Genomic DNA, 24,443 nt, shown 5'->3' on the forward strand with positions numbered 1-24,443 from the left:
GCTGAGCAGGGGAGCAGTGTGGCAGTGCAGGTGGCGGCAGCGAGCAAGCTGGGTTTGCAGTGGCTGGGCAGGTGGAGCAAGGGCAAGGTGCAGCAGCACAGGTGGCCAGAGTCAATGAGGTATCTGGGCTTGCAGTGGTGTAACAGGTTGAGCAAGGAGTGGCACAGGTGAGCTGCAGAGGTTTGGTGAGAAAAGGGAGAGGTTTGGGAGGGAAAAGGCTTGGGCAAGGACTAAGGGTAGGGGGCTTTGGTGGGAGAGGGGTGGTGGAGGTTGGAGAGGGGTTGGCAAGCAAAGTTTGCGGGGGCATCAACCCCGAGAATGTAAGTATGTGTTTACAGATAAAGATTTATACAGTGGTACCTCGGTTCTCGAACGAAATCTGTTCCGGAAGCCCGTTCGAAAACCAAGGTGTGGCTTCCCATTGATTGCAAGAGCTTCTTGCCCTCAGCAGAAGCTGTGTATCACGTTTGGCTTCTGAAAAACGTTCGAAAAAGGAACCATTTATGAAATATACTCGGAGTCGAGAGTGGATTTCATGCTCTTTATTCAGCTCATAGTCGTGAGGAGGAATGGAAGTTCCCCCCAGAATGTCTGCTTTATATACATTATTTACACAATGCGCCCCACATGATTGGCTAATTCCGGGATTCTCCTGTAGACCAATCAGGTTGCAGATTCACTTCCACCTGGAGCTGGATTGGGTGGCTCCTGTGGACCAATCAGACTGCTGCATTCTGTATCCTATTATTATAGGACCAATCAGACTGCTGCATTCTGAATCCTGTTGTTCTAGGACCAATCAGACTGCTGCATTTTGGATCCTATTCAACTCAGTACATAACAATTTACTTCTGGGTTTTTGGCGTTCAAGAACTGAAACGTACGACAACGGAGGTGTCTGGGAACTGAGGTTCCACTGTAGTGCTATATCTCAAAGTCAGCCATGTACCCCTCAACCCAGATAGGGTGCGTGGTTCAGTGAGGAGGGAGATTTTAATTTTCCAATCAGAAATTGCTCTCTGTTTTGTTTTGTTTTTGTTGGTTTTTTTTATAATATTTTATTAAGTTTTGGGAATAACAACAAACAGAAAAGAGAAAAAACACATACACAAAAATACAAAGTTATAAAATACAAAAAAATACAAACATTTCACTTTAAAAAAAGAAGAAAAGCAGAAAAAAAGAGAAAAAACACACTAAAAGAGAAAACAAAAATCCCTCTTTTTAATTTCTCGTCTTTGATTCACTTATTTTCCTGACTTCCTCACATCTCCCTTTTTTGTATCCCTTTTGTAAATTAGTTCAGCAAATTCATATCCAATTAATTTATCTATTATCAATCCAATCTTATTTTTTACCTTGTTGCTAGAACCCCTTCAGTTCATTTCAATGTCATCAACATTCAGAAATTTTACAATGTTTCTGTAAATAGATTTTAAATTTCCCAGAAATTGCTCTCTGATGCCACCATTTCCACCTGCTGTCTTTCAGGAAGTAGTAGCGTCAGGGACTGGGGATTTTTGGTGGCAAAGTAGTTAAAACCCTCCTTGCTTGCTGCACCCCAGTTTGGTAAGAAAGTAAAACAGATCATCGGCAGTTATAAGCCTGCATGTTGAAGAAGACACTAAGCAAAGCACATTATTTGTCTTTTAAGATTTAGGGGCAGGTAGCAGCTCACTAGGAGGGACACGGATGGTGGGTTAAACCACAGAGCCTAGGACTTGCTGATCAGAAGGTCGGCGGTTCGAATCCCCGGGACGGGGTGAGCTCCCATTGCTCGGTCCCTGCTCCTGCCAACCTAGCAGTTCAAAAGCACGTCAAAGTGCAAGTAGATAAATAGGTACCACTCCGGCGGGAAGGTAAATTGCATTTCCGTGTGTTGCTCTGGTTCGCCAGAAGCGGCTTAGTCATGCTGGCCACATGACCCAGAAGCTGTACACCGTCTCCCTCGGCCAATAAAGTGAGATGAGCGTCGCAACCCCAGAGTCGGTCACGACTGGACCTAATGGTCAGGGGTCCCTTTACTAGTAGCTGGCAGAGCCTCTGCATTGCATACAGAAGCTCCAAAGTTCAATCTCTGGCACCTCCAAGTTGGGCTAAGAGAGGCTCCCTGGCTCTGCTGCCAGTCAGTGTAGGAAATATTGAGGTGGCGCAAAACGGAGGCGGCGCAAAACGGCAATGGCGGTCCTCTTTACTCTGTGAAGAGGGGCTCCGCGAAAAAGGGTCGTCCGCTGCGGCAAAGCGGAGACCCACTAAGAAAAACCACAGGCAGAGCGAGCCTGTGGCCGTGGGACTCGGCGGGCGCCAAAAGCCCCCCCAGAAACGAAGAAGGAACCTCGTAAGGGGCTCCGGAACGTGAAAGGGGGAGCGGCGCTGTGAGTTCATCGCTCTTTTCGTGGAAGCAAAGCCGCGCTGCTGCTGCCGATGAGCGCTGACCTTTCTTCTTGAAAACATCGGAATTGGCTGTAACATACCCGTGAGTAAGGGGAACTAAATATTGGACTAAATTCGTGGAATTTGGCTGAAAACGGGAGGCGAGTAACAGGAAGTCCGTCTCCCGATCTTGCTAACTAGATCAAAGCAACGGCTCAGAAGTGCGCTGAAGCGCTCAAAAGGGATCGTAAAAGCAGAACAAAGGTGCATTGATAGACTTTGTACTGAAAAGACAAGTGGGAAATCTTTGTAAAATTTGTGGACTCTATTCTTGGAACTTTCTTCCTATTTTTGAGCTATGCGGAGTTAAAAGGGACAACCCAGTTGTCGGACTGTCAGCGCGCAAAAGAGAACTGTCAAACTGCTGATACTGTTGTTGGAGTTTAAACTGTTACATAGACTGAGATATTAATGCTTAAACATTGTTGCTGGGACCCTTCTTGACACCTTGTGGCCCTTTTCCAAGAAATAGAAAGCCCGGGGAACCTTCCTTTTGTGCTCTGGAATTACTAAGACTTAATATGGGGAATATAGGAACTTCAATGGCGGAAAAGAGTTCTCTCCTTCCTTGAAACTTTGAAACACCCCCCCTAGAGGATTGTGGAGACATAGAGGCCTGGGAACTGTATTTTATTGAGACTTTCTGTGGTTTAATTGTTTACACTCTGGATTTGACTTTCTCATGGAATAAAAGATAATTTGACCTTGAACAGAGGCAGGTGTGGAATGAGTGGCTCAGGGAGAACAAGAGCAGCCAAAGCTAAAGAAAAAGAAAAGAAATCGGTGCAACTTGTTCAAACAACCCTAACTCATCAACGTAGATCATCTGTCCCAACTGTGCTGATAGCACAGGAGGTGGAAGTTGAAGAGCCTGCTGCAGAAGACATGGCAACTGGAGGATCTGAAACAGTCCTGAAACAAATTTTGGAACAACTGGCAATTTTAAATCAAAAAGTGGACAATCAATCATCAAAAATTGATCAAGCTACATCCTCTATTAGTAAATTATCTGATCAGGTTTCCCAGCACACCCAGGCAATTGAGAAACTGCAAGGAGCCACGGCTGAAAATTATAAACTAGCTGTGGAAGCCAGTCAAAAAGCAGAACAGGCGAACAAAAAGGTTGATGAGATCAAGGGGGAAGTAAGGCCTCTGAAAAGACAGGTAGGGGAACAACAAGCCTACCTGTCATTGGTTGAATTGAAAAGTAAGGAAAATAATCTCAGGTTAAGGGCCATCCCAGAACTGGAGGAAGGAAATCTAGAGGGATTTTTGACACTTTTGTTCTCCAAATTCTGGGGAATTGAGGAAGACAAGGATTTCAAAATTGTGACGGCTTTTAGACTGGGAAGATCGATAAAGAAAGATAAGTCCAGAGACTGTTTGGTTATTTTGAGATCAAGGGAGGAAAGAGACAAGATACTAGGCCTACATTTTAAAAAATCTTTGGAGATAGAAGGTAAAAAGGCTGAAATCTATAGAGATATACCCAAACATCTTTTGGATCTTAGGACCACTTACACAGATCTGACCAAATTGCTGAGACACAACGCAATTCCTTATAGGTGGGAGTTTCCGCAAGGACTATCATTTACTTACAAAGGAAGGAAAGTAAGAATTAAAACACCTGAGGACCAGCAGAAGTTCCTATACGACCACGAGGAGGACCTCCAGAAAGGAGCTGCAGTTTCTTGGCCACCGCCACCACCGGGACCATCTCCAAAACCTACACCGTCTGGATCTGGACCAGCACTACCACCTCCGGGATCGGAGGGAAACCTAGATACCCCACTGTAGGACCCACTAATTAGACCAGGATGTCTCTGCAGCTTCTTAGCTGGAATATAAATGGCGGAAATTCTCCGGAAAAAAGAAGAAAAGTATTTCATATTTTGAAAAAAGAACAATTGGACATTATTTGCTTGCAAGAAACACATGTGACAAGGCTCCACAGAAAAGTGCTAATTAACAAAAGATTAGGCCAAGAATTTATTTCTTCGGATAAAGTCAAGAAAAGAGGAGTGGTGATATATGCAAAGGAGAGCCTGTCACCGAAATTTTTATTTAAAGATGAACACGGCAGAATTTTGGCGATTGAAATCCAGACACAAGGAGAAAAATTTTTGATATTAGGAATATATGCTCCAAATGAAGGAAAATCGGAATTTTTCAGGAAGCTGCACAAGATTATGCTGGACTATTTAGACTATAACAACATCATTATGTTGGGCGATATGAATGGGGTTGTGTCTGTAAATATGGATAAGTCGCAAAGCGCTAACATAACGAAAGATGGCAGACTACCTAAAACTTTTTTTGAAATGGCTGACAATATGGACTTAATTGACATATGGAGGGTTAAGAACCCCCTAGGAAAAGAAGGAACTTTCTTTTCTGAAGCTCATCTGACATGGACACGAATCGACCAAATGTGGATAACTAGAGGACTGGCACCCAAGACTAGAAAGGTGGAAATCTGCCCAAAAACCTGCTCCGACCATAACGCCCTGAAAGTGGAACTGAGACTAAACACAACCGGATCCTTTAGATGGAAAATGAATGACACCTTACTAAGGGACGAGAAGATTGTTAAGAAGGCCCAAAAAACTTTAAAGGACTATTTTGAGATAAATTTAAACACCACTGTGGAAAAAAGAACAATCTGGGACGCAAGTAAAGCAGTTATGAGAGGGTTTCTAATACAACAAAACACGATTAAGAAAAAGTTCTGGAATGAAAAGAAGGAGAAGATATTGGAAAAAATAAGAGATGGAGAGAAAAAATTAAGATCTAGACCCAAGTCGAAGGAAGTGCTGAGAGAAGTGAAATTTTTCCAAGCACAATATTTGAAATTGATAAATCAAGAGGTGGAATGGAAAATTAAACAAATGAAACAAAGATCTTTTGAATCAGCAAACAAGTGTGGGAAACTGCTGGCATGGCAGTTGAAAAAGAGACAAAAACTTAATACAGTTATAAATCTAGAGATTGAAGGGAGAATGGTTCAGAAACCCGAGGAAATTAGAAAGTGCTTCCAGAGATATTTCAAAGAACTTTATTCACAAGGGCCGCAGAAAGATTCGGAGGTGGACCAATTTCTTAAAACTAACGGATTACAGAAAATACCTCAGGAAATGAGAACAACCCTGAATAGTAATATCACACAGCAAGAAATTGAAAGTGCCATTCAGAACCTTCAATTAGGCAAATCTCCAGGCCCCGATGGACTTACCTCCAAATATTATAAGGTTTTGAAGGACTATTTGATACAACCTCTGTTGGAGGTCTGTAACCAGATTATGGAGGGGAGGAAGGCACCGGAAACGTGGAAAGAAGCTTTCATCACATTGATACCTAAACTAGAAACTGAAAAGACCCAGCTTAAGAACTACCGCCCCATCTCACTCCTAAATGTGGATTATAAAATTTTTGCGGACATTTTGGCAAGTAGGTTCAAAAAAGTGCTTAATGAAGTGATCCATAAAGACCAGGCCGGCTTTCTCCCTGGTAGGCATTTGTTTGATAACACAAGAAACATTATTGACATTTTGGAACTTCTACAAACAAATCTTAACACTAGAGCGGTTTTAATTTTTATTGATGCGGAGAAAGCCTTTGACAATATCTCCTGGATGTTTATGAAGAAAAACTTGGAAGGGATGGGAGTGGGGCGGGGGTTTGAAAATGGAATAGAAGCAATATATTCAGAACAAAAAGGTAAATTGATAGTAAACAATGTGGTGACAGAGGAGTTTAAAATTGAAAAAGGGACACGGCAGGGGTGCCCTCTATCCCCCCTACTGTTTATTTCAGTTCTGGAGGTGCTATTGAACATGATTAGAAAGGACCGGTTGGTACAGGGAATTGAGGTCGGAGTGAAACAATATAAATTGAAAGCATTTGCAGATGACCTGGTATTAACATTACAGGAGCCAGTCTCTAGTACTAAAAGAGTGTTAGAATTAATTTCTGACTTTGGTCGGGTGGCGGGATTTAAGCTGAACAAGCAAAAAACTAAGGTTCTAGCAAAAAATTTGACAACTACAGAAACAGATGAGTTCCTGAAAGAAACAGAACTAAATGTGGTTAAAAAAGTAAAATACCTAGGGGTGTATCTGACCTCCAAAAATTTGAATTTGTTTAAAGATAATTACGAGAAATCTTGGTCAGAAATCAAAAGAGATTTGGAAACATGGTCAAGATTGAAACTTTCCTTGTTGGGCCGAATAGCAGCTATAAAGATGAATGTATTGCCGAAAATGTTATTTTTGTTTCAGGCCCTACAGATCGTGGACAAGGTGGAATGTTTTGGAAAGTGGCAGAAGGATATTTCCAAGTTTGTTTGGCAGGGCAAAAAGCCCCGAATAAAGTTTAAAATATTAACTGATGCGAAAGAAAGAGGGGGATTTGCCCTGCCAGACTTGAGGTTATATTACGAATCTGCAGCCTTCTGCTGGTTGAAAGATTGGATTTTACTGGAAAACACTGATGTCCTAGATCTGGAAGGGTTCGACAATGCTTTTGGGTGGCATGCATATTTGTGGTATGACAAGGTTAAAGTGCACAAATTGTTTAAAAACCACATTGTCAGAAGAGCAATTTTGATGGTCTGGACAAAATATAAAGACTTATTGGAGAGTAAGACTCCGAGGTGGCTCTCACCGGTGGAGGCCAAGGCACGTAAGAGACTTAACATGGAGGCCAACTGGCCTAAATATGGGGAAATAATTGAAAAAATTGGAGACAATTGGAGGTTGCAGAGCTTGGAAAAACTAAAAAACAAGGTGCGAGATTGGTTGCACTATGCACAAATTCAGGAGGTTTTTAAAGTGGACAAGAAGGTTGGATTCCAGGTGGAAAAATCGAAACTAGAGACAGAATTGTTAGAGCCAAAAAATAAACTACTTTCGAGAATGTATAACTTGCTGCTTAAATGGAATACTCAGGATGAGACAGTCAAATCCGCCATGATAAAATGGGCGCAGGATTTGGGGCATAACATTATGTTTGAAGACTGGGAAAGGTTATGGAACACCGGAATGAAATTTACGGCATGTAGTGCCTTGAAGGAAAACATTATGAAAATGATATACCGGTGGTACATGACCCCAGTCAAGCTTGCTAAGATATATCACCTGTCTGACAACAAATGTTGGAAATGTAAAGAGGCGGAAGGGACATTCTTTCACCTCTGGTGGACTTGCCCGAAAGTGAAGGCCTTTTGGGAGATGATTCATAATGAACTAAAAAAGGTACTCAGATTTACCTTACCTAAGAAACCGGAGGCCTTTCTTCTGGGCATGGTGGACCAGAGAGTGTTTAAGAAAGATAGAACTTTTTTTATGTATGCCACTACAGCAGCAAGGATCCTGATTGCAAAGCATTGGAAGACACAAGATCTACCCACGCTGGAGGAATGGCACACGCAGTTGATGGACTACATGGAACTGGCCGAAATGACTGGCAGAATCCGAGACTTGGGAGAAGAAACAATTGAGGAGGACTGGAAAAAATTTAAGGACTATTTGAAAAAACATTATAAGCTGTATGAATGTTAAAAAATGCACCCTTTAGGAAACTCTAGCTTCAGCAATGGTAAATTAATGAAATGGAAATTAAGGCACAAGAAGTCAGAGATAGAATAATGAAATAACTTTATTGTGTTTAAACGAAAATGTATAAGATTTGGGTTATAACATTTTTGAAATTAGGTAACATGATAAAATGAAGGATACAATAAGTATTGAAACAAGTTAACAAATTGCTGATGTTCTGTACCACAGAGAATGCAGGGTTTGGAGGATGCGGGGAAGTCCAGTAGACTTGATGGAAAAAAAGAATATGGAAATTTGTAACTTTGCTATTTTATTTCTTATATCTGTCTTTTATTCTTTTTTTCTGTATTTCATAAACTTAATAAAAAATATTATTAAAAAAAAGGAAATATTGAGGTGAATGGACCAGTCGTCTGACTTGGTACAAGGCAACTTCCTGTATTCCTATGATTCATGCTTTCAGACACTTTCACCCAGAGAAAGCGATGAAATGTTGGCCAACGGGAATTCAGAAGCGTGTGTCGTCGTGCATTGTGGACATTTTATAAAATAAATGCAGCCCTGTTGGATCGCGCATGGGGACCCTGTAGCCCAGACAGGAAATATGTCAGACTGCCCCGGCAGGAGGCTGCACTGAGCACGTGCAGAAGCGAACAAGACACCACTTCATGATTCATCACGGCCAACCTTTGTCCGCCTTTCAAAGCTTGACAAGGCTGGTGACGAAGGGCTGCTTTGCCGTTGCTGTTGCTACGTGATCGCAAGAGCAAATCTGGAGCTTGAGAAAGGACGTAACTCTCTCTCTGGGGTCCTGATTAACTATCCGCCATCTATTTCACAGGCTTTGATATATGTCTTAATCACCAACGTTTCTAAGTGGTGTACATAAAAAAAATTACAAAAAAGCATATGCAACGGATAAAATCAATTATCATAAAGAGAGAAAAGGACCTTGAATGCCTACTGGAATGGAAAGTTCTTTGTCAAACACCTAAAATTCAGCAGGGAGTTGGGGGCTGGTTCAGTCTTAGCCGGGAGGGAGCTCCACCAAGTCAGACCCACAACACTGAATATATGGCTTCTGGTAGTTATGAGCTGAGCATGTGAGCCATGTGGAGGAGCAGGGCCAGAGAGAGGTGTGTGTGTGTGTGTGTGTGTGTGTGTGTGTGTGTGTGTGTGCTGCCCAGCTTATATGAAAAAAGCAAAGTGCGGTAGTTTCTGGCGAAATGAAATAATTTTTATTCCTTAGTTTTGCCATAAACTTCAGAGCAGTGAGTGGGGGACATCTGCACTGTCTGTGCAAAGTGAAACCAGATGAATCCCATTACTGGATATAAAAAGACAACAATATTAAAGGAAGAGCATAGCTTGGAAATGGAATGCAAAGCCAATCTGTTTAGCCATAATTTTCCTTTCAAAATACTTTAAGGAGGCCGGTAGTTTGCACAAGACCTTAGCAAACAGCAACCTTAAAATATCTTGCAACCTAAGATTAATCAGTCACCCACTTTTTAAAAGGTCTCTTTAACCAATTGCTCTTACCCCTGCTGTGTACCCATCTGTACTGGTTCCTCTTTGCAAATGGACTTTTCAAATCTGATTCAGGGGCAGCATTAGATGGAGAGAAAAGGAGCCCCCTGTTGGTCACTGCTTGGACCAGGAGGTCAGTTTTGTCCCGTTCCATCAGTTTCCCCAACTGTGAGACATTTAGGGCTCATCCCCACTTGTCCCATGACTATAAAGCACAGGTCTGTCAGTTTCCCCCCACCGTGCTCCTTTCCCATGGAAAACCCACTCTTTAGTGCTAAATTGGAGCAAATGTCAATCTGGAAAAACCCTGAATTTCCATTTGTTCCAACTGAGTGCAAAAGAGCAGTTTTCTCCAGGGGGGATGAGCAGGACCTGAGGAAGTGTGGATGAACCCTTCATTTGTCCCATTGAATTGAATGGAAGCCACTGAGAACTAAAGGTTCCTTGACTAGAGTGAGCTGCCTTGTTAACTGCCTAGCCCTGTCCATGGTTCTGTTTCTTGGTCACGGTAGAGTGTGACCAAGAGAGAGAGAGAATATATTTTTGTGGTTTAATTTTTTTGTGATTTTTAAATGGCTTATAATGTTGTTTTTGAGTTGTTGCTACCTGCCCTGGGATCTTAGGGTGAAGGGCGGGTGATTAATTAACACAAACAACAAGCAATGCTACAGGTTGCCTAGCGAAGCACTGGGATTACCTGTTGGGGAAGCCAAAGTTGCCTCTTGCTTAGGAGATCCTGCATTGATCAGGATCAGGCTAGACCAGATGATTTGCACAATCCCTTCTGACTCTATAATTCTAGTACTTTTGGGATGTGTTACAGTCTCTGGGCACAGATACACATTGCACCCTAATTTCAGATCCTTGGCAGTGACCATCAAGCACAACCCTGCTTTGAGCTCTGTCTGTGGGTCATGCTAGAGTGTAATGGGGTGTCGGCAGAGCTGGGAGGAATAGTGGGAAATGGCTTGAGACAAATACAGTGGTACCCTGGGTTAAGTACTTAATTCGTTCCAGAGGTCCGTTCTTAACCTGAAGCACCACTTTAGCTAATGGGGCCTCCTGCTGCTGCTGCGGCGCCGCCAGAGCACGATTTCTGTTCTCATCCTGAAGCAAAGCTTTTAACCCAAGGTACTATTTCTGGGTTAGCGGAGTCTGTAACCTGAAGCGTCTGTAACCCAAGTTACCACTGTAATGAGAGATGATGATGATGATGATGATGATGATAATTTATTATTTGTACCCCACCCATCTGGCTGGGTTTCCCCAGCCGCTCTGGGTGGCTTCCACAGAGAGCAAAAATACACTAAAATGTCACACATTAAAAGCTTCCCTGAACAGGGTTGCCTTAAGATGTCTTCTGAATGTCAGGTAGTTGTTTATCTGTTTGACATCTGGTGGGAGGGCGTTCCACAGGGCGGGCGCCACTACCGAGAAGGCCCTATGCCTGGTTCCCTGTAGCTTTGCTTCTCACAATGAGGGAACCGCCAGAAGGCCCTCGCTGCTGGACCTCAGCGAAAAGGAGAGCAAATAGACAGATAACTTCTCCATCCCACAGAGAAGAAAGTTTCAGAAGTGGGTCATGCTGCAGTAACTGTGTTGATGGTTTCTGTTGATGTAGCCACTGCTGTATAATCACACTTATTTCTACAAACAGCTATGGCGGCTCTCCTTTAAGCTCCTGTAAGCTCCTGTTAGAAAGCCAAGGTTTTCTGCTGCAACCACAGGAGTAGTCCTGTAATTTCCCCTTGCTTCTCTTAATTTCCTCATCCGCGTTTCTGCTGCAGCCATCCCACGGCTGAACGCAGAAGGCCCCGTCTTTTAATTAGCCTCCAAAAGCCTGAGGAAGCCCTGGTTTTCCATTTTTGCCCATGTGCATCTTTGCAAGCCTTTATCATCCTCTTTTTTCCTTCTTTCTTCTGCAGGATCAACACTCCGTGCTGAGCCAAAGCGCAGGCCCCAATCCAACGTCAAACGCTTGCACGAATCCAAATGCTGCGAGCAGCTACATGAACTCACCTCAGCAAGCTCTGCTGAATCAGCAGCTGAAGCAACAACTCCTTCTGCAGCACCAGCAGCAACAAAAGATACTAACTGAAGCAGTAAATTTTCAGATTCCCTATTTTATTTTCTATGTAAATCGGTGTCATGTAGAATTCAGAAGCTGGTATTGCGAAAACAGCTACTGGGCCATTTTTAGTCTGCCCATTTCACCTGCTCTGCCTTTTATTTGGAGGGTGAGGGAAGCTCGCGCAGGAGCAAATGGGAGCTTTTGTTTTCCATGGGAGCTTTTGTTTTTCCAATGGGAGCTTTTTTTCCAGCGCAGATTGCAAGCGTGGGGCGCCATTTCTTGATCAGGAACACAGTGGGTGGCAGAGGGTTGAAGGCCCACCCCCCATGCCCTATGCTAGGGTCCCAATCCAGACTGTAAAAGTGCAAATAGATTCTCTGTACCAATTCCCTGCACGGGTGCAATTCCCACAACAGACCCTCCCATGGATTTAGAGTAGTGCAAAACCACAGCCAGTGAGTGTGTAAAGATTGGGGTGTGCTGTCTAGGTTAAACTTCATGCGCAATGCAAAGCTGTCATACTCTGAGTCAGACCTCCGCTTTGTCCTTTCGACACTTCCCGGTGTCTTGTATTTTTATTCTTATTTTTGAAATAATTTTTATTTGATTTTACAAGTATAGAGTTATAACAACACAAAATACATATCCATATTTGGAGATTTCTCGATTTCCCACATTCCCCTCCATGGGTCCTATTATAAACCTTTTCAACTGCACATTATTTCATCGTCCAAATTTTATATCTCTCCAGTTTATCCTTAATATCATCTACATTACAAGTGTTATTGCAATCCTGCTAATTTTTTCATCTGCTTACAATGGTCTCTCAAGTAAATTATGAACTTTCCCCATTCTTTATTGAAGTTTTGCTCTTCTTGGTTACTGAGCTTTCCAGTCAGTTTTGCCATTATGGCATAATCCAACAGCTTAGTTTGTCATTCTTCCCTGGTAGGGACTTTTCTTCTTTCCATCTTTGGGCTAGTAGCATCTGTGAGCCTGTCGCTGCGTACATAGAAAGTCTTTTCTGGTCCTTTGGTTCCTGGCGCCTTGCGAAGTTGCCTGGAGGTCCTTTGAATTGGGGATGCAAAGGAATTAAACCTGCCACCCCTTTTGCATGTGGAGCTTGTACTTGTTTGGTTTTTTTGCCACCAGCATTTGTCCTTTCTCCCCTTTCCAACCTTGCAGTGATTCCTCAGTGCAAGTTAGCAGCCTGACACAGGACGGTTGGGAAGGCTGTACATTCAGCCATAAGGAAAGCAGGTTACAGGGCAGCCAAGTTGCTGGCGCACAGCAGCAAAGTTCCATTTCCTTCCTCAGCAGATGCTGGCAGCGCACAGGGACCACCCATGCTCACTGCCTGCATACCTTCAGGCGACACTTTCTCTGCTTACTGAAACCTCTCGCAGACTGCAGAGCTGGGCCGAAAATCCCTTCCTTCTGTAGGAAGAGAGAACTCCTTTTGACAGTGTGCTGAGAGGGGAAGAGAGGGAGAGTTACGGCATTTGAAAAACCAGTTTTTAGCCAATTCGTGCTGCTGGCTTCTCCCCTTTCCCTTTTTTTTTGGGGGGGGGGTGTTAGCAGGGAAGTCTTGCCAAGTATGTCAAAAGTAGGCATGGATCTTGGCAGCCAGAAGACCAAAGTCCCAGATCCAACTGGCATTCTGCAAGCCACCCTCCCTTTTTTTGTACCCCATCTGCAGGCAGTATGGGGGTAATAAGGCCGGTCTACCTTGTAAGGTAAGGGACGTGGGTGGCGCTGTGGGTTAAACCACAGAGCCTAGGATTTGCCAATCAGAAGGTCGGCGGTTTGAATCCCCACGACGGGGTGAGCTCCCGTTGCTTGGTCCCAGCTCCTGCCAACATAGCAGTTTGAAAGCACGTCAAAGTGCAAGTAGATAAATAGGTACCGCTCTGGCGGGAAGGTAAATGGCATTTCCGTGCGCTGCTCTGGTTCACCAGAAGCGGCTTAGTCATGTGGCCACACGACACGGAAGCTGTATGCTGGCTCCCTCGGCCAATAAAGCGAGATGAGCACCGGAATCCCAGAGTCATCTGCGACTGGACCTAATGATCAGGGGTCCCTTTACCTTTACCTTACCTTGTAAGGTTGTTGTAAAGCAGGATAGGGGACCAGTTGTTGTTGTTGTTGTCCTTGGGCATGCTGACTGGGGCTGGTGGCAGATGGCGTCTCAACACCATTTAGAGAGCCTCGGGTTAGACAGTGGAACGGACTCCCTTGGGAGGTGGGAGGTTTTTAAGTAGCAGTTGGATGGCCATGTCTCATGGATGCTTTAGTTTCCCTCATTGCAAGGGGTTGGACTAGATGACCCCAAGGGTCCCTTTCAACTCTACAGTTCCATGATCCAAGTTGCAAAGGTTACTGAAATAATCGTGTGTAGTGTTTAGAACACAATTGCTGGGTATAGGTTCATTATTCTGTCCAGAATAATGGCAGCAAGCGGAGTGTTTTTCTAAGGCTAATAATGGCACTGGGAATGCAGTTTTCATTAGAATTGTGACTGGGGATGGAAGGGTTAAATTTTTTCTTCCCCCCCCCTCTCCCCCTATGTCTTGATGAAAATAGGGAGGCCCACTACATTTATAATTAAAACTTTAAAAACCTAATGTAGTTGGTAACTGTGCCCTTAGAATCACATATAGTTCTGTCTCAAGTTTTGTATTCCCTAGCATTTTCCCTAGATTTGAAGCATACATCCAATAGTAGTAGTAGTAGTTGTTGTTGTTATTGTTATTATTATTAGTAGTAGTAAAGGTAAAGGGACGCCTGACCATTAGGTCCAGTCGTGGCCAACTCTGGGGTTGCGGCGCTCACCTCGCTTTATTGGCCGAGGGAGCCGGCGTGACTAAGCCACTTCTGGCAAACCAGAGCAGCACACGGAAACGCCATGGGCAGGTTGGCAGGAGCTGGGACTGAGCAACGAGAGCTCACCCTGTTGCAGGGATTCGAACCGCCGACCTTCTGATTGGCAAGTCCTAGGCTCTGTGGTTTAACCCACAGCGCCACCCGTGTCCCCTACCTTACAAGGTAGACCAGCCTTATTATCCCCATACTGCCCACAGTGCCACCCGCATCCCATTATTATTATTATTATTATTATTATTATTATTATTATTATTATTAGTTAAATGCCTCCCATCTGACTGGGGCGACCCAGCCACTCTGGGTGGCTTCCAGCAAAATATAAAAAGCGCAATCAAACATTTAAAGCTTCACTATACGCAACCCTGATCCTCTCTTTGCTGACCCAAACAGTTCCCTGACACCCTTCCCTGATGTCATATAGGAAGGCGGCAGAATCTGCACGTCAGAAACATCTGTAAAACCTCCCCATGCTTCTTTCTGTGCCATGGCCTTGAAACCTGCATCGCAGGAGTCTCCTCTGAATACAAAAGCCATTTGAGCTGCGTTCACGTTCAGATCGCTCGCCTTTTGGCTATCCGAGAAAATGGGTTCACCTTCTCTTTTCTTTCTAATCCTGTAGGAGAAAATGACTCCGCAAGATCAGCTGAACCGGCACTCGACGAGGCCCCCGCCAGATTATAAAGACCAAAGAAGGAACCCGGTCAACATGCAGCACACACATCAGTATTCAGGTAAACACGCTTGAAGGCAGCAGTAAACAAGAGGACAGCTGCCAATGACTCAACTGATTTTGAGTACAGTTGTACCTTGGTTTTTGAATTTAATCCGTTCCAGGAGTCCGTTCGTGTTATGTACTAAGCTTGGATCCTAGAACAATAGGGAAGTAGGATCCTAGAATGCAACAACTGATTGGCCTGCAGGGAAAGACCAATCAGGCTCCAGGAGGGAAGCAGAATCAGCCAATCAGATGGGACTCATTGTGTAAATAATGTATATAAAAGCCTGAGGTTTGAGGGGCAATTCAGTCACTCTTTTACAAGCTGCAATAAAGAGCATGAAATCACTACAGGACTCTGAGTATATTTCAGTTCAACTCCCGGAACAGTTCGAAAACCGAGGCGCGGCTTCCGATTGGCTGCAGCAGTGTCCTGCAGCCAATCGGAAGCCACACAGACATTCGGCTTCTGAAAGTTGTTCAAAAGCCAGAACAATCACTTCCGGTTTTCGATCATTCGTGAGCCAAAACGTTAGAGTTCAAAGGCGTTTGGCTTCCAAGGTTCCATTATATGGGAAATGTAGTCCTCTGCCCCACCAACAGTTTGCAACCCCACCTGTCTCTGGGTTCAGGCCAGTGACCCATCTAGTCCAGTATTCTGCTCTCACAGTGGCCAACCAGATTCCCGCAAGAAGTCCACAAGCAGCACTTGAGTGGGACAACACTCTCCCCTCCTGCTGTTTCAGGGGTGGCATGTATTGAGAAACGCGCTGCCCCTGAAAATGGAGGTGGTTTTGAGGCAATTTAAAATGGGTTCCTAGGTTGGAAGTATCCCCCGCCTCTTAATGGTCTGTGAAATATACTCGGAGTCGAGAGTGGATTTCATGTTCTTTATTCAGCTCATAGTGGTGAGGAGGAATGGAAGTTCCCCCAGAATGTCTGCTTTATATACATTATTTACACAATGGGCCACACATGATTGGCTAGTTCCGGGATTCTCCTGTAGGCCAATCAGGTTGCGGATTCACTTCCACCTGGAGCTGGATTAGGTGGCTCCTGTGGACCAATCAGACTGCTACATTCTGGACCCTATTGTTCTAGGACCAATCAGACTGCTGCATTCTAAATCCTGTTGTTCTAGGACCAATCAGACTGCTGCATTTTGGATCCTATTCAACTCAGTACATAACAGTCTGGCTGGAGGATAGAGAGGGGTGTGCATGCATGTGTAGAAATTATGCTACTGTGCAAAGGTAAAATTTGCATCCATCTCTCGGCTCGCTTTTGCCTCTCGCTCCACCCACCACTGGCATTTGTCCCTGAGACATGCAGCTCTCAGGCGGAAGAAGTCTCCCTGCCCCACTTACAAAGGGTGCATGTGACGGACATCTATTTGCAAACTAAGGGTGCTTGTCTGGCAGCCAGGACTGGTGAACCCTACTCAGACCTTATAAAAATGTGCAGGAATGTTTGCACTGGCTCCACCCCACCCAGCCTCCATGCTTTGGTTTTGTAGCCTTTTCCACCCAAATATCCATATGTGCATTTTTATTTTAACTGAAACCGTATTGCAAAATCAACAGACACGTGCAGTCAGATTGTTAGCTGCGTTCCACTCTGTGTGTAAGTCTGGGAGTAGCGAATAAGGTCGATGAACTTGGAAATGCAGACTGAACTAAATCCTCTGCCCTCCCTATCTCAGAGTGGGGGCCTGAGGCGCTGTAGGCCTCACCCATTGCATTGATTGTCATTCCTGGGCGTGAATTTAAAAAACGACACATCCCCCAGTATCACTGACTCACTCCTCTTGGTATCGAAGGTCTGGTAATGTTTTCTGCTTGACGTTAATTGGAGTGAAATTTCTTCCCATCTGGTCTAAATCAGTGTGGCCAAAAAAATGGGGGGAGGGTGCTAAAAATAGCAAGCAGTTCAGAGAGGGAAAAGGAAACTTTGTCTTTGGAGTGAGATAGAAAACCAATGTCCCAACCGCGGTGCCCTTTTAGGCAACTCACGTCTCTGCCCAAAGAATATAAGGCTTGCGAGTCAACATGTTCCAGCTTTGCTTCAAGAGACTCCAAAACTCTTTGGTATCTTTTGCTACGTCTGGAAGGTTGCTTCGTTCCAACGGCGGAGGAGGCAGTTCTAGCCAGAATGGTGTAGTGGTTAGGGTGCCATTGAAGCTCACTGGGTGACCTTGGGCCAGTCACTGCCCCTCATTGGACATCCACCAAAGCTGAACTTTGAAGGATTCAGCTCAGATAAAAGTTAAACCAAGGGTGCCAACTTGAATAAAACATTGGGGAGGGACCAGCTAAGCCCACCATGCATAATGGATCACGTGACGCAGTACACACATGCCATTTGAACGGCAATGCCCATTAGCTTTGGGGTGGCCGCCCCCCTCAAATATTGGGGGCCCGAAGGGACCTTGGCCCCTGGAAACTGCAGGAAGGAGAGGGCTCTTGTGCTCAGGTCCTGGTTATGAGATTCCCACAGCCATCTAGTCGGCCACAGTGAAAACAGGGTGCTGGACTAGATGGGACATTCACCTGACCTTAGGCTCTTAGTACATTCTTATATTGCAGTCCCATTTCTTAGTCTTTTAGCATATATTTGTATGGTGGTGGTGGTGGTACAGTTGCAGCCCACCTTAGCTCAGGCCACAACCTGGTAGTGGGTCCCAACCCAGCAGCGGAAGACGAGTGCTCTCATTTCCTGATGGGACTGTCAATTCTGTGTCCAGGGCAGCTGTCTACCAGCTCCATCTGTTACACAGGCTGAGACCCTACCTGCCCGTGGACTGTCTTGCCAGAGTGGTGCATGCTCTGGTTATCTCCCGCTTGGACTACTGCAATGCACTGTATTTGGGGCTACCTTTGAAGATGAACTACAACTAATCCAGAACGCGGCAGCTAGACTGGTGACTGGGAGCGGCCGCCAGGACCACATAACACCGGTTCTAAATTATCTTCATTGGCTCTAAGTACGTTTCCGAGGACAATTCAAAGTGTTGGTACTGGCCTTTAAAGCCCTAAATGGCCTTGGTCCAGTATAACTGAAGGAGCGTCTCCACCCCCATTGTTCTGCCCGGACACTGAGGTCCAGCGCTGAGGGCCTTCTGGCGGTTCCCTCACTGAAAGACGTGAGGTTACAGGGAACCAGACAGAGGGCCTTCTCGGTAGTGGCGCCTGCCCTGTGGAACGCCCTCCTGTCAGATGTCAAAGAAATAAACAACTATCAGAAGACATCTGAAGGCAGCCCTGTTTAGGGAAGTTTTTAATGTCTGATGGTTTATTGAGTTTTTAATATTCTGTTGGGAGCCGCCCAGAGTGGCTGGGGAAACCCATCACCATGATGAAGGTGATGATGATGATGATGATGATGATGATGATGATGATGCTTAGGGACCAACACATAATTCTCTCATGTTCTAAGGACCTGGCAGGGCTAAGAGAAATGTCCAGAGAGTCGTGCTCCTTTTCCTCCGATAGGGTTGTGATGGGATTCTGGTGGGAGGGTTTCCCATGGTTGCTGTGGCCCATGGGTCCTGTTCAGAACCTACAACTAGATAATCAATAAGAGATTTTTCTTTCTCCTCCCGTCATCTTTTTCCCAGGTGGATCGCCAGCCGTGAGCGCCAGCTCCAACCTCTGCTTTTCCAACTCAATTTCAACTCCCAGCCTCTCGCCGCAGGCGTCCGGTCTTTTGACCACCACTCACGGAGCCAGAATGCCTTCCCTCCCGACGACACGCCACATGGTCTGCTACGGGAACATACCTTGCAGCCAACCGAGCGCGTACAGCGTGGCTGCATCGGGCGCAAGCCAAGTGTCGCAGCACAGGAACCCGAACCAAATGATCCCCAGCCAGCAAAGCAATTCGGGAACATCTCGGCAAGGGCCTCCGGGGCAAGGCAGTAATAATAGCCTGTCGGCGTATGACGGCGGGCCCGGGATCAGCTCTCAGCAAGGCAAACTCAGCTTGAACCAAGGGACTTCTTCTGCACCAAGGCCTCTGAACGTCATGGTCAACTCCAATCCGGCAGCTCAGACCTGGGCCTCACAAGAAACAGGAGCGAAGCAGCAGGAAACACGCAAGGCCGTGGGGTCCCCTTTCCCCGCGGGCAGCCCCTATACAAACCAGCCGCTGCAGCGCCCATCTGCCCACCAGCAGTTTCCCCAGCGCGCCATGGGGCCTGCTCCTAACCAGCTGGGCACCCCCCAGATGAGAACACCAACGGGCCAAATGAACCAAACTCTAAATGGGCAAGCAGCTGGGGCGCCAAAATCCCTGGGGGCAAGGCCTGGCCAGGTTCGGGCTCAGACACTGCCACACTTAAATGCACCGGGGGTGAGCATGGCAGCGCCGAACTCCTTGCTGTCAAACCATTTCCCATCTAGTAGTAGCCAGGCTTCTGCCAGGGCCTACCAGGGAACCGACCACACCAGCGACCTGGCGTTTGACTTTCTGAACCAGCAAGGTGACAGCATGGGGCCGGCACTCAACAGCGACCCGGACTTCATCGATTCTTTGTTAAAAACAGAGCCGGGTAACGACGACTGGATGAAGGACATCAACCTTGATGAAATCCTAGGTGGCCACTCCTGAGGCCGAGGAGCAGGCGGTTGCAAACTCACAGAGCGGGTGGCCATGGTAGTGGTGTTTGTTTTTTTAAGGCCCGAAAGCCAGGATTGCACTCCACAAAGTTTTTTCAGAGGGAATGTGTCTTTGGAGTGTTTCAAAACAACCAAACTTTGCTCTCCCGATGGTTGAAGGGGTTCCTCGTGGTCCGCAATGAGGAGCAAAATCAAAGAGGTGTCTGCACCCGTTCAAAATGTGTAGGCCCATCTTTGTACCTAGAAAGCTAAGCAAGAGCACAGGAGGAGACATCAGTTGCTTGGCCTACTCTTGTGTAGGCTACAGCTTGTGTAGGTGTTCACTTGGGCATGCAGACATGCAACCACAAATCTTGAACAGAGAAGAAAAGGTATACCCCCAGATAACGTCCAGCCTGAGACTGTTGAGTTAATTTATCAGGAGCAGCTGTGAGGAATCGAGAAAGTGCATTTATCGAGTGCATACTTTTTATAGAGAGGGCCACAGCTTTTATTCCTGCCACTGCCAGGTAAAGCAGAATGACCTGTCTGAAACCCTGGAAGGCCACAGATTGCCTGTGTAGACAAAAGCAATACCTTGGTTTTCAAACAGTTTAGTTCCTGAACGTTTTGGCTCCCATACGTCGCAAACCCGGAGGTGACTGTTCAGGTTTGCGAACTATTTTTGGAAGTTTACCGCACCCAATCAGAAGCCGCGATTTGGTTTCCAAACGTTTTGGAAGTCGAACGGACTTCCAGAACGGATTCCACATTAACAGTCATGGCTTCCCCCCTGCCCCCAGGAATCCTGGGAAATATAATTTGTTAAGGGTTCTGGGAGATTTGCCATGGCAAAACTTACCGGAAGAATTAAGAAATCAAGATAACATTTTTATATATACATATATAAATATACATGGAAATATATATATACATGGAAAAGGTTTATTGAATATTTACAGATAAATTGTAAACAGATAAAAACATTGGCAGGATTGTTTTAATAACCTGCAGTGTCATAAGAGTGTATATTTAAAAAGGATGAATAAATGAGCAAATTAAGTTAATTGAGATATGCAGAAGATATTAAAAATAAATTTAAGGAACCGCAGAAAGAGAAGGAAGGAAGTCAAGCTATGAAATGTCAAAATGATTGTAAAATTTGTGAAATGTAAAAACTTGAAAAGTATAAAGTTTTTTTTTTTTAAGGGGGGTTCTGGGAAATGTTAGGAGGGAGACACGAGCTACAGTTGTCTAGTTGGTTTAACAACCAACCCTTCTTCCCTGGGAACTCTGGAAATTGCAGTTCTTTAGGAGAAGAGGGTCTCCTCTCAGCACCCTTAAGAAACTGCATTTCCCAGGATTCTCTGGGGCTAAAGTGGCACCATAGATGTATAGTGCAGATGTGGCCTTGGAATGAGGCAGCTCCCTGTGCCAGATTATTGAAATATTAATGCCTCCATCCAAGGCAGCTACCAAGTGGCTTTGCTGCCTGCCCAGTCTCTTGCTTATAGAGCAGAATAAATACAGAGTACCAAATAGATTGAGGATTAGAGAATATGGGCCTAAGATTTAACTGGTTAGCTCCAGGGAAATGTGTAATATTTAGCCTCTCCATCCCAACACAAACACACTTGGCTACATTACCTTTCACCTCCGAAAGCATCCTCTCCACAGCCTTCAGGCTCCTAGACCATGAGCTGTTTTCATGTATCTCCCCACTTTAAACCAGCCAATCAGGGCTCAGATGTGGGGCTGTTCTTCTGGGGTAATCTAGTGGATGTCTTCTGCATAAGGGAATCCCAGTGTCTCTGTACAAACACACAAAATGTTAGTGCCAGGGGTCAGCAAACTTTTTCAGCAGGGGGCCGGTCCATTGTCCCTCAGACCTTGTGGGGGGCCAGACTACATTTTGAGGGGGGAGGATATGAATGAATTCCTATGCCCCACAAATAACCCAGAGATGTATTTTAAATAAAAGGACACATTCTACTCATGGAAACGCATGCTGATTCCTGGACCGTCCGCTGACCGGATTTCTTTATTATTATTAAATGCTTTTTATTGGTGTTTCATTTAATACAAACAAACAAACTACAGTAAAATTCAACAATCATTTACCCACATTCTTTCCCCACACTCTGCTGAGCATTGACTTCCTTCCCTCCCTTCAACAGGTTTTCTTAGGTCAGTTACTTTCCCACAGTTTCTTATTGTATCCAATCCTATCTACATGGTAAGATTTATTTCAGTCCTGCCAGAGTCTTCAAATTTCTACAGTTATTATTTATGTACTCCATAAATTTACTCCAGTCTTTTTGGAATTTTGCTTCCTCCCGATTTCGGATTCTACAGGTCAGTTTTGCTAGTTCCGCATAATCAACCATCTTCATCTGCCACTCCTCAATTGTTGATAATTCTGGTACTTTCCATTTTTGGGCTAACAAAGTTCTGGGCTGGATTTACAAGGCGATTGGGCCAGATCCAGGCCCCAGGCCTTAGTTTGCCTACCCATGCCTTATACAGTGGTACCTCTGGATACGAACGGGATCCATTCCGGAGCCCCGTTCGCACCCAGAAGCAAATGTAACTAGCGATGGCATGTCTGCGCATGTGCGTGTCACTTTTCGCTGCACATGCGCGTGACGTCATTTTGAGCGTCTGCGCATGCGCGAGCGGCAAAAACTGGAAGTAACGCGCTCTGCACTCAACATGAAGCATATTCAACCTGAGGTATGACTATACTGTATTGAAAGGGCGGGAATTCAATTTGTTCCTTCCCCCAAAGAATCCTGGGAACTGCTGGATGCTGAGAGGTGATGGGACACCCATCATAGAGAGACAGTTCCCAGCACTCTTAGCAGACTGAATTTCCCATGATTCTTTGGAGGGAAACCATGACTGTGACAGTAGTTTGAGACTATATCCAACAAAAGGCAGTTGGGATGCTGCGGCAGTGAGCCGCCCACCATATTTATTATCAACATTGCACCCAATGTAGCGTCGTTCTGGGGCATTGTGGGTGATCAAAATGATGAGCGGTTCTCATTGCCCCAGCCAACTTTTTAACACTCCGGTTGCGGACCCATAGCAGCTCAAAGATGCTAGACAACCGATTCTGAGCCTCTGCTTCTGAAATTAACCAGAGTTGTGGAACTGCCACAGGCTTGTGCCTCTTTCCATTTATTTCAGAATGACACGTGCGAGAAAAGTTACCCACTGATGGCACCTTCGTGATCAAAACAAGGAAACACTGGGTTGTGGGTTTTTTTAATGAATTGAAAACAAAGGCAAACCCTGCAGGTTTTTTATACCGTTATATATCTTCTTTGTATCATTACAGTAAAAAATGCACTACCCTTATATTTTGCATTATTGAATCAGGAACTCTTCTCAGTATTGGGTTGTAAATATATAGAAACTTTTTGTAAACTTTTGTACAAAACAAAATGTAATATTTTGGTAGGAATACTGAAATCATATTCTTTGGGTTATATTTATACACATGTGGAATAAAAGTGTACTGTCCAAACTTTGTATTTTATACAGAAAAGGGGGAAAAATGCTTACCTTTTGTATCTTAATATACAATGTTGTTGTGGATTTTCTTTTTTCTTTTTGTATGATATAATTGTTTTATTTTCATTCTGAGACTTAAGAAATGGCTTAAAAAGGAGGCAGGAGGAGAATCTCAAAATAAAAGTTGAGGATTTGATCTTTGGCTTTGTAATGGCACCTCAAACACTTGCCAAATTCCTTAAGGGCGCAGCTCATTCTGAGATAGCAAATAACGCTGTAGAAATCTCTGGGGAATTTGATTTGGTGTTCCAGATCAAATTTGCATCAGGCTGCTTTCTCAAGACCTGTTTCCTCTTTGCAGCACTTGAGCATCTTTCCTGGAGCTGAATGAGGACTTCTTCGCACAAACTGTTACATTGGAATAACCCTGGGGGGGGGAACAGTTTCCACCCTCCCACAATGGATTCCTGGGGTCTTCAGGGCCCCAGTGGTTCAGAAAACACTGAGTGAGCTCTTCACTCGAATAAGTTTAGGGCCCTTCTCATCTTCAGATTTCCCCCCATTATTCCCTCAATCACCAGGTGTGCAAATACATTAAGCTTTTCCCGCTGTGACTCTCCACTTGGATGGCTGGGCCCAGAATTGCTGCTATCTCCTTCCTTCCATGCAGTGTCCTAAGCTGCTATGGTAAAGATTGACCCAAGCCTAGCACTACCCCCCCTTTTCTGCTACTCCAGCTCCCTCCTTATGTAGAACCCCACTCTAAATGCTCCACCCACCATGCCTGTAAAGGTAAAGGGACCCCTGACCATTAGGTCCAGTCGTGGCCAACTCGGGGGTTGCGGCACTCATCTCACTTTATTGGCTGAGGGAGCCGGCGTACAGCTTCCGGGTCATGTGGCCAGCATGACTAAGCTGCTTCTGGCGAACCAGAGCAGCGCACGGAAATGCCGTTTACTTTCCCACCAGAGCGGTACCCACTCTGACATGCTTTCGAACTGCTAGGTTGGCAGGAGCAGGGACCGAGCAACGGGAGCTCACCCCGTCGCGGGGATTCAAACCGCCCACCTTCTGATCGGCAAGTCCTAGGCTCTGTGGTTTAGACCCGCATCCCTTTGCCATGCCTTTACCCTCTGGCTAAT

General features: G+C 45.2%; 1 protein-coding gene across 1 annotated transcript in view; it reads left to right on the forward strand.

Annotated features, from left to right (window-relative positions):
• MAML2 (mastermind like transcriptional coactivator 2) overlaps positions 1-23,497 on the forward strand; it is a 155,105-nt gene extending 131,608 nt beyond the window's left edge. The window contains exons 3-6 of the mRNA XM_083736210.1: positions 11,444-11,620; positions 15,092-15,203; positions 18,804-22,310; positions 22,539-23,497. Of these exons, the coding sequence (XP_083592336.1) occupies positions 11,444-11,620; positions 15,092-15,203; positions 18,804-19,795 (1,281 nt within the window). The 3' untranslated portion in view covers positions 19,796-22,310; positions 22,539-23,497. The remainder of the gene's footprint in view (positions 1-11,443; positions 11,621-15,091; positions 15,204-18,803; positions 22,311-22,538) is intronic.
• Positions 23,498-24,443: the final 946 nt, after the last annotated feature.

This window comes from Podarcis gaigeae, assembly GCF_964106915.1.
Source record: "Podarcis gaigeae genome assembly, chromosome: 4".
Classification (NCBI taxonomy): Eukaryota; Metazoa; Chordata; class Lepidosauria; order Squamata; family Lacertidae; genus Podarcis; species Podarcis gaigeae.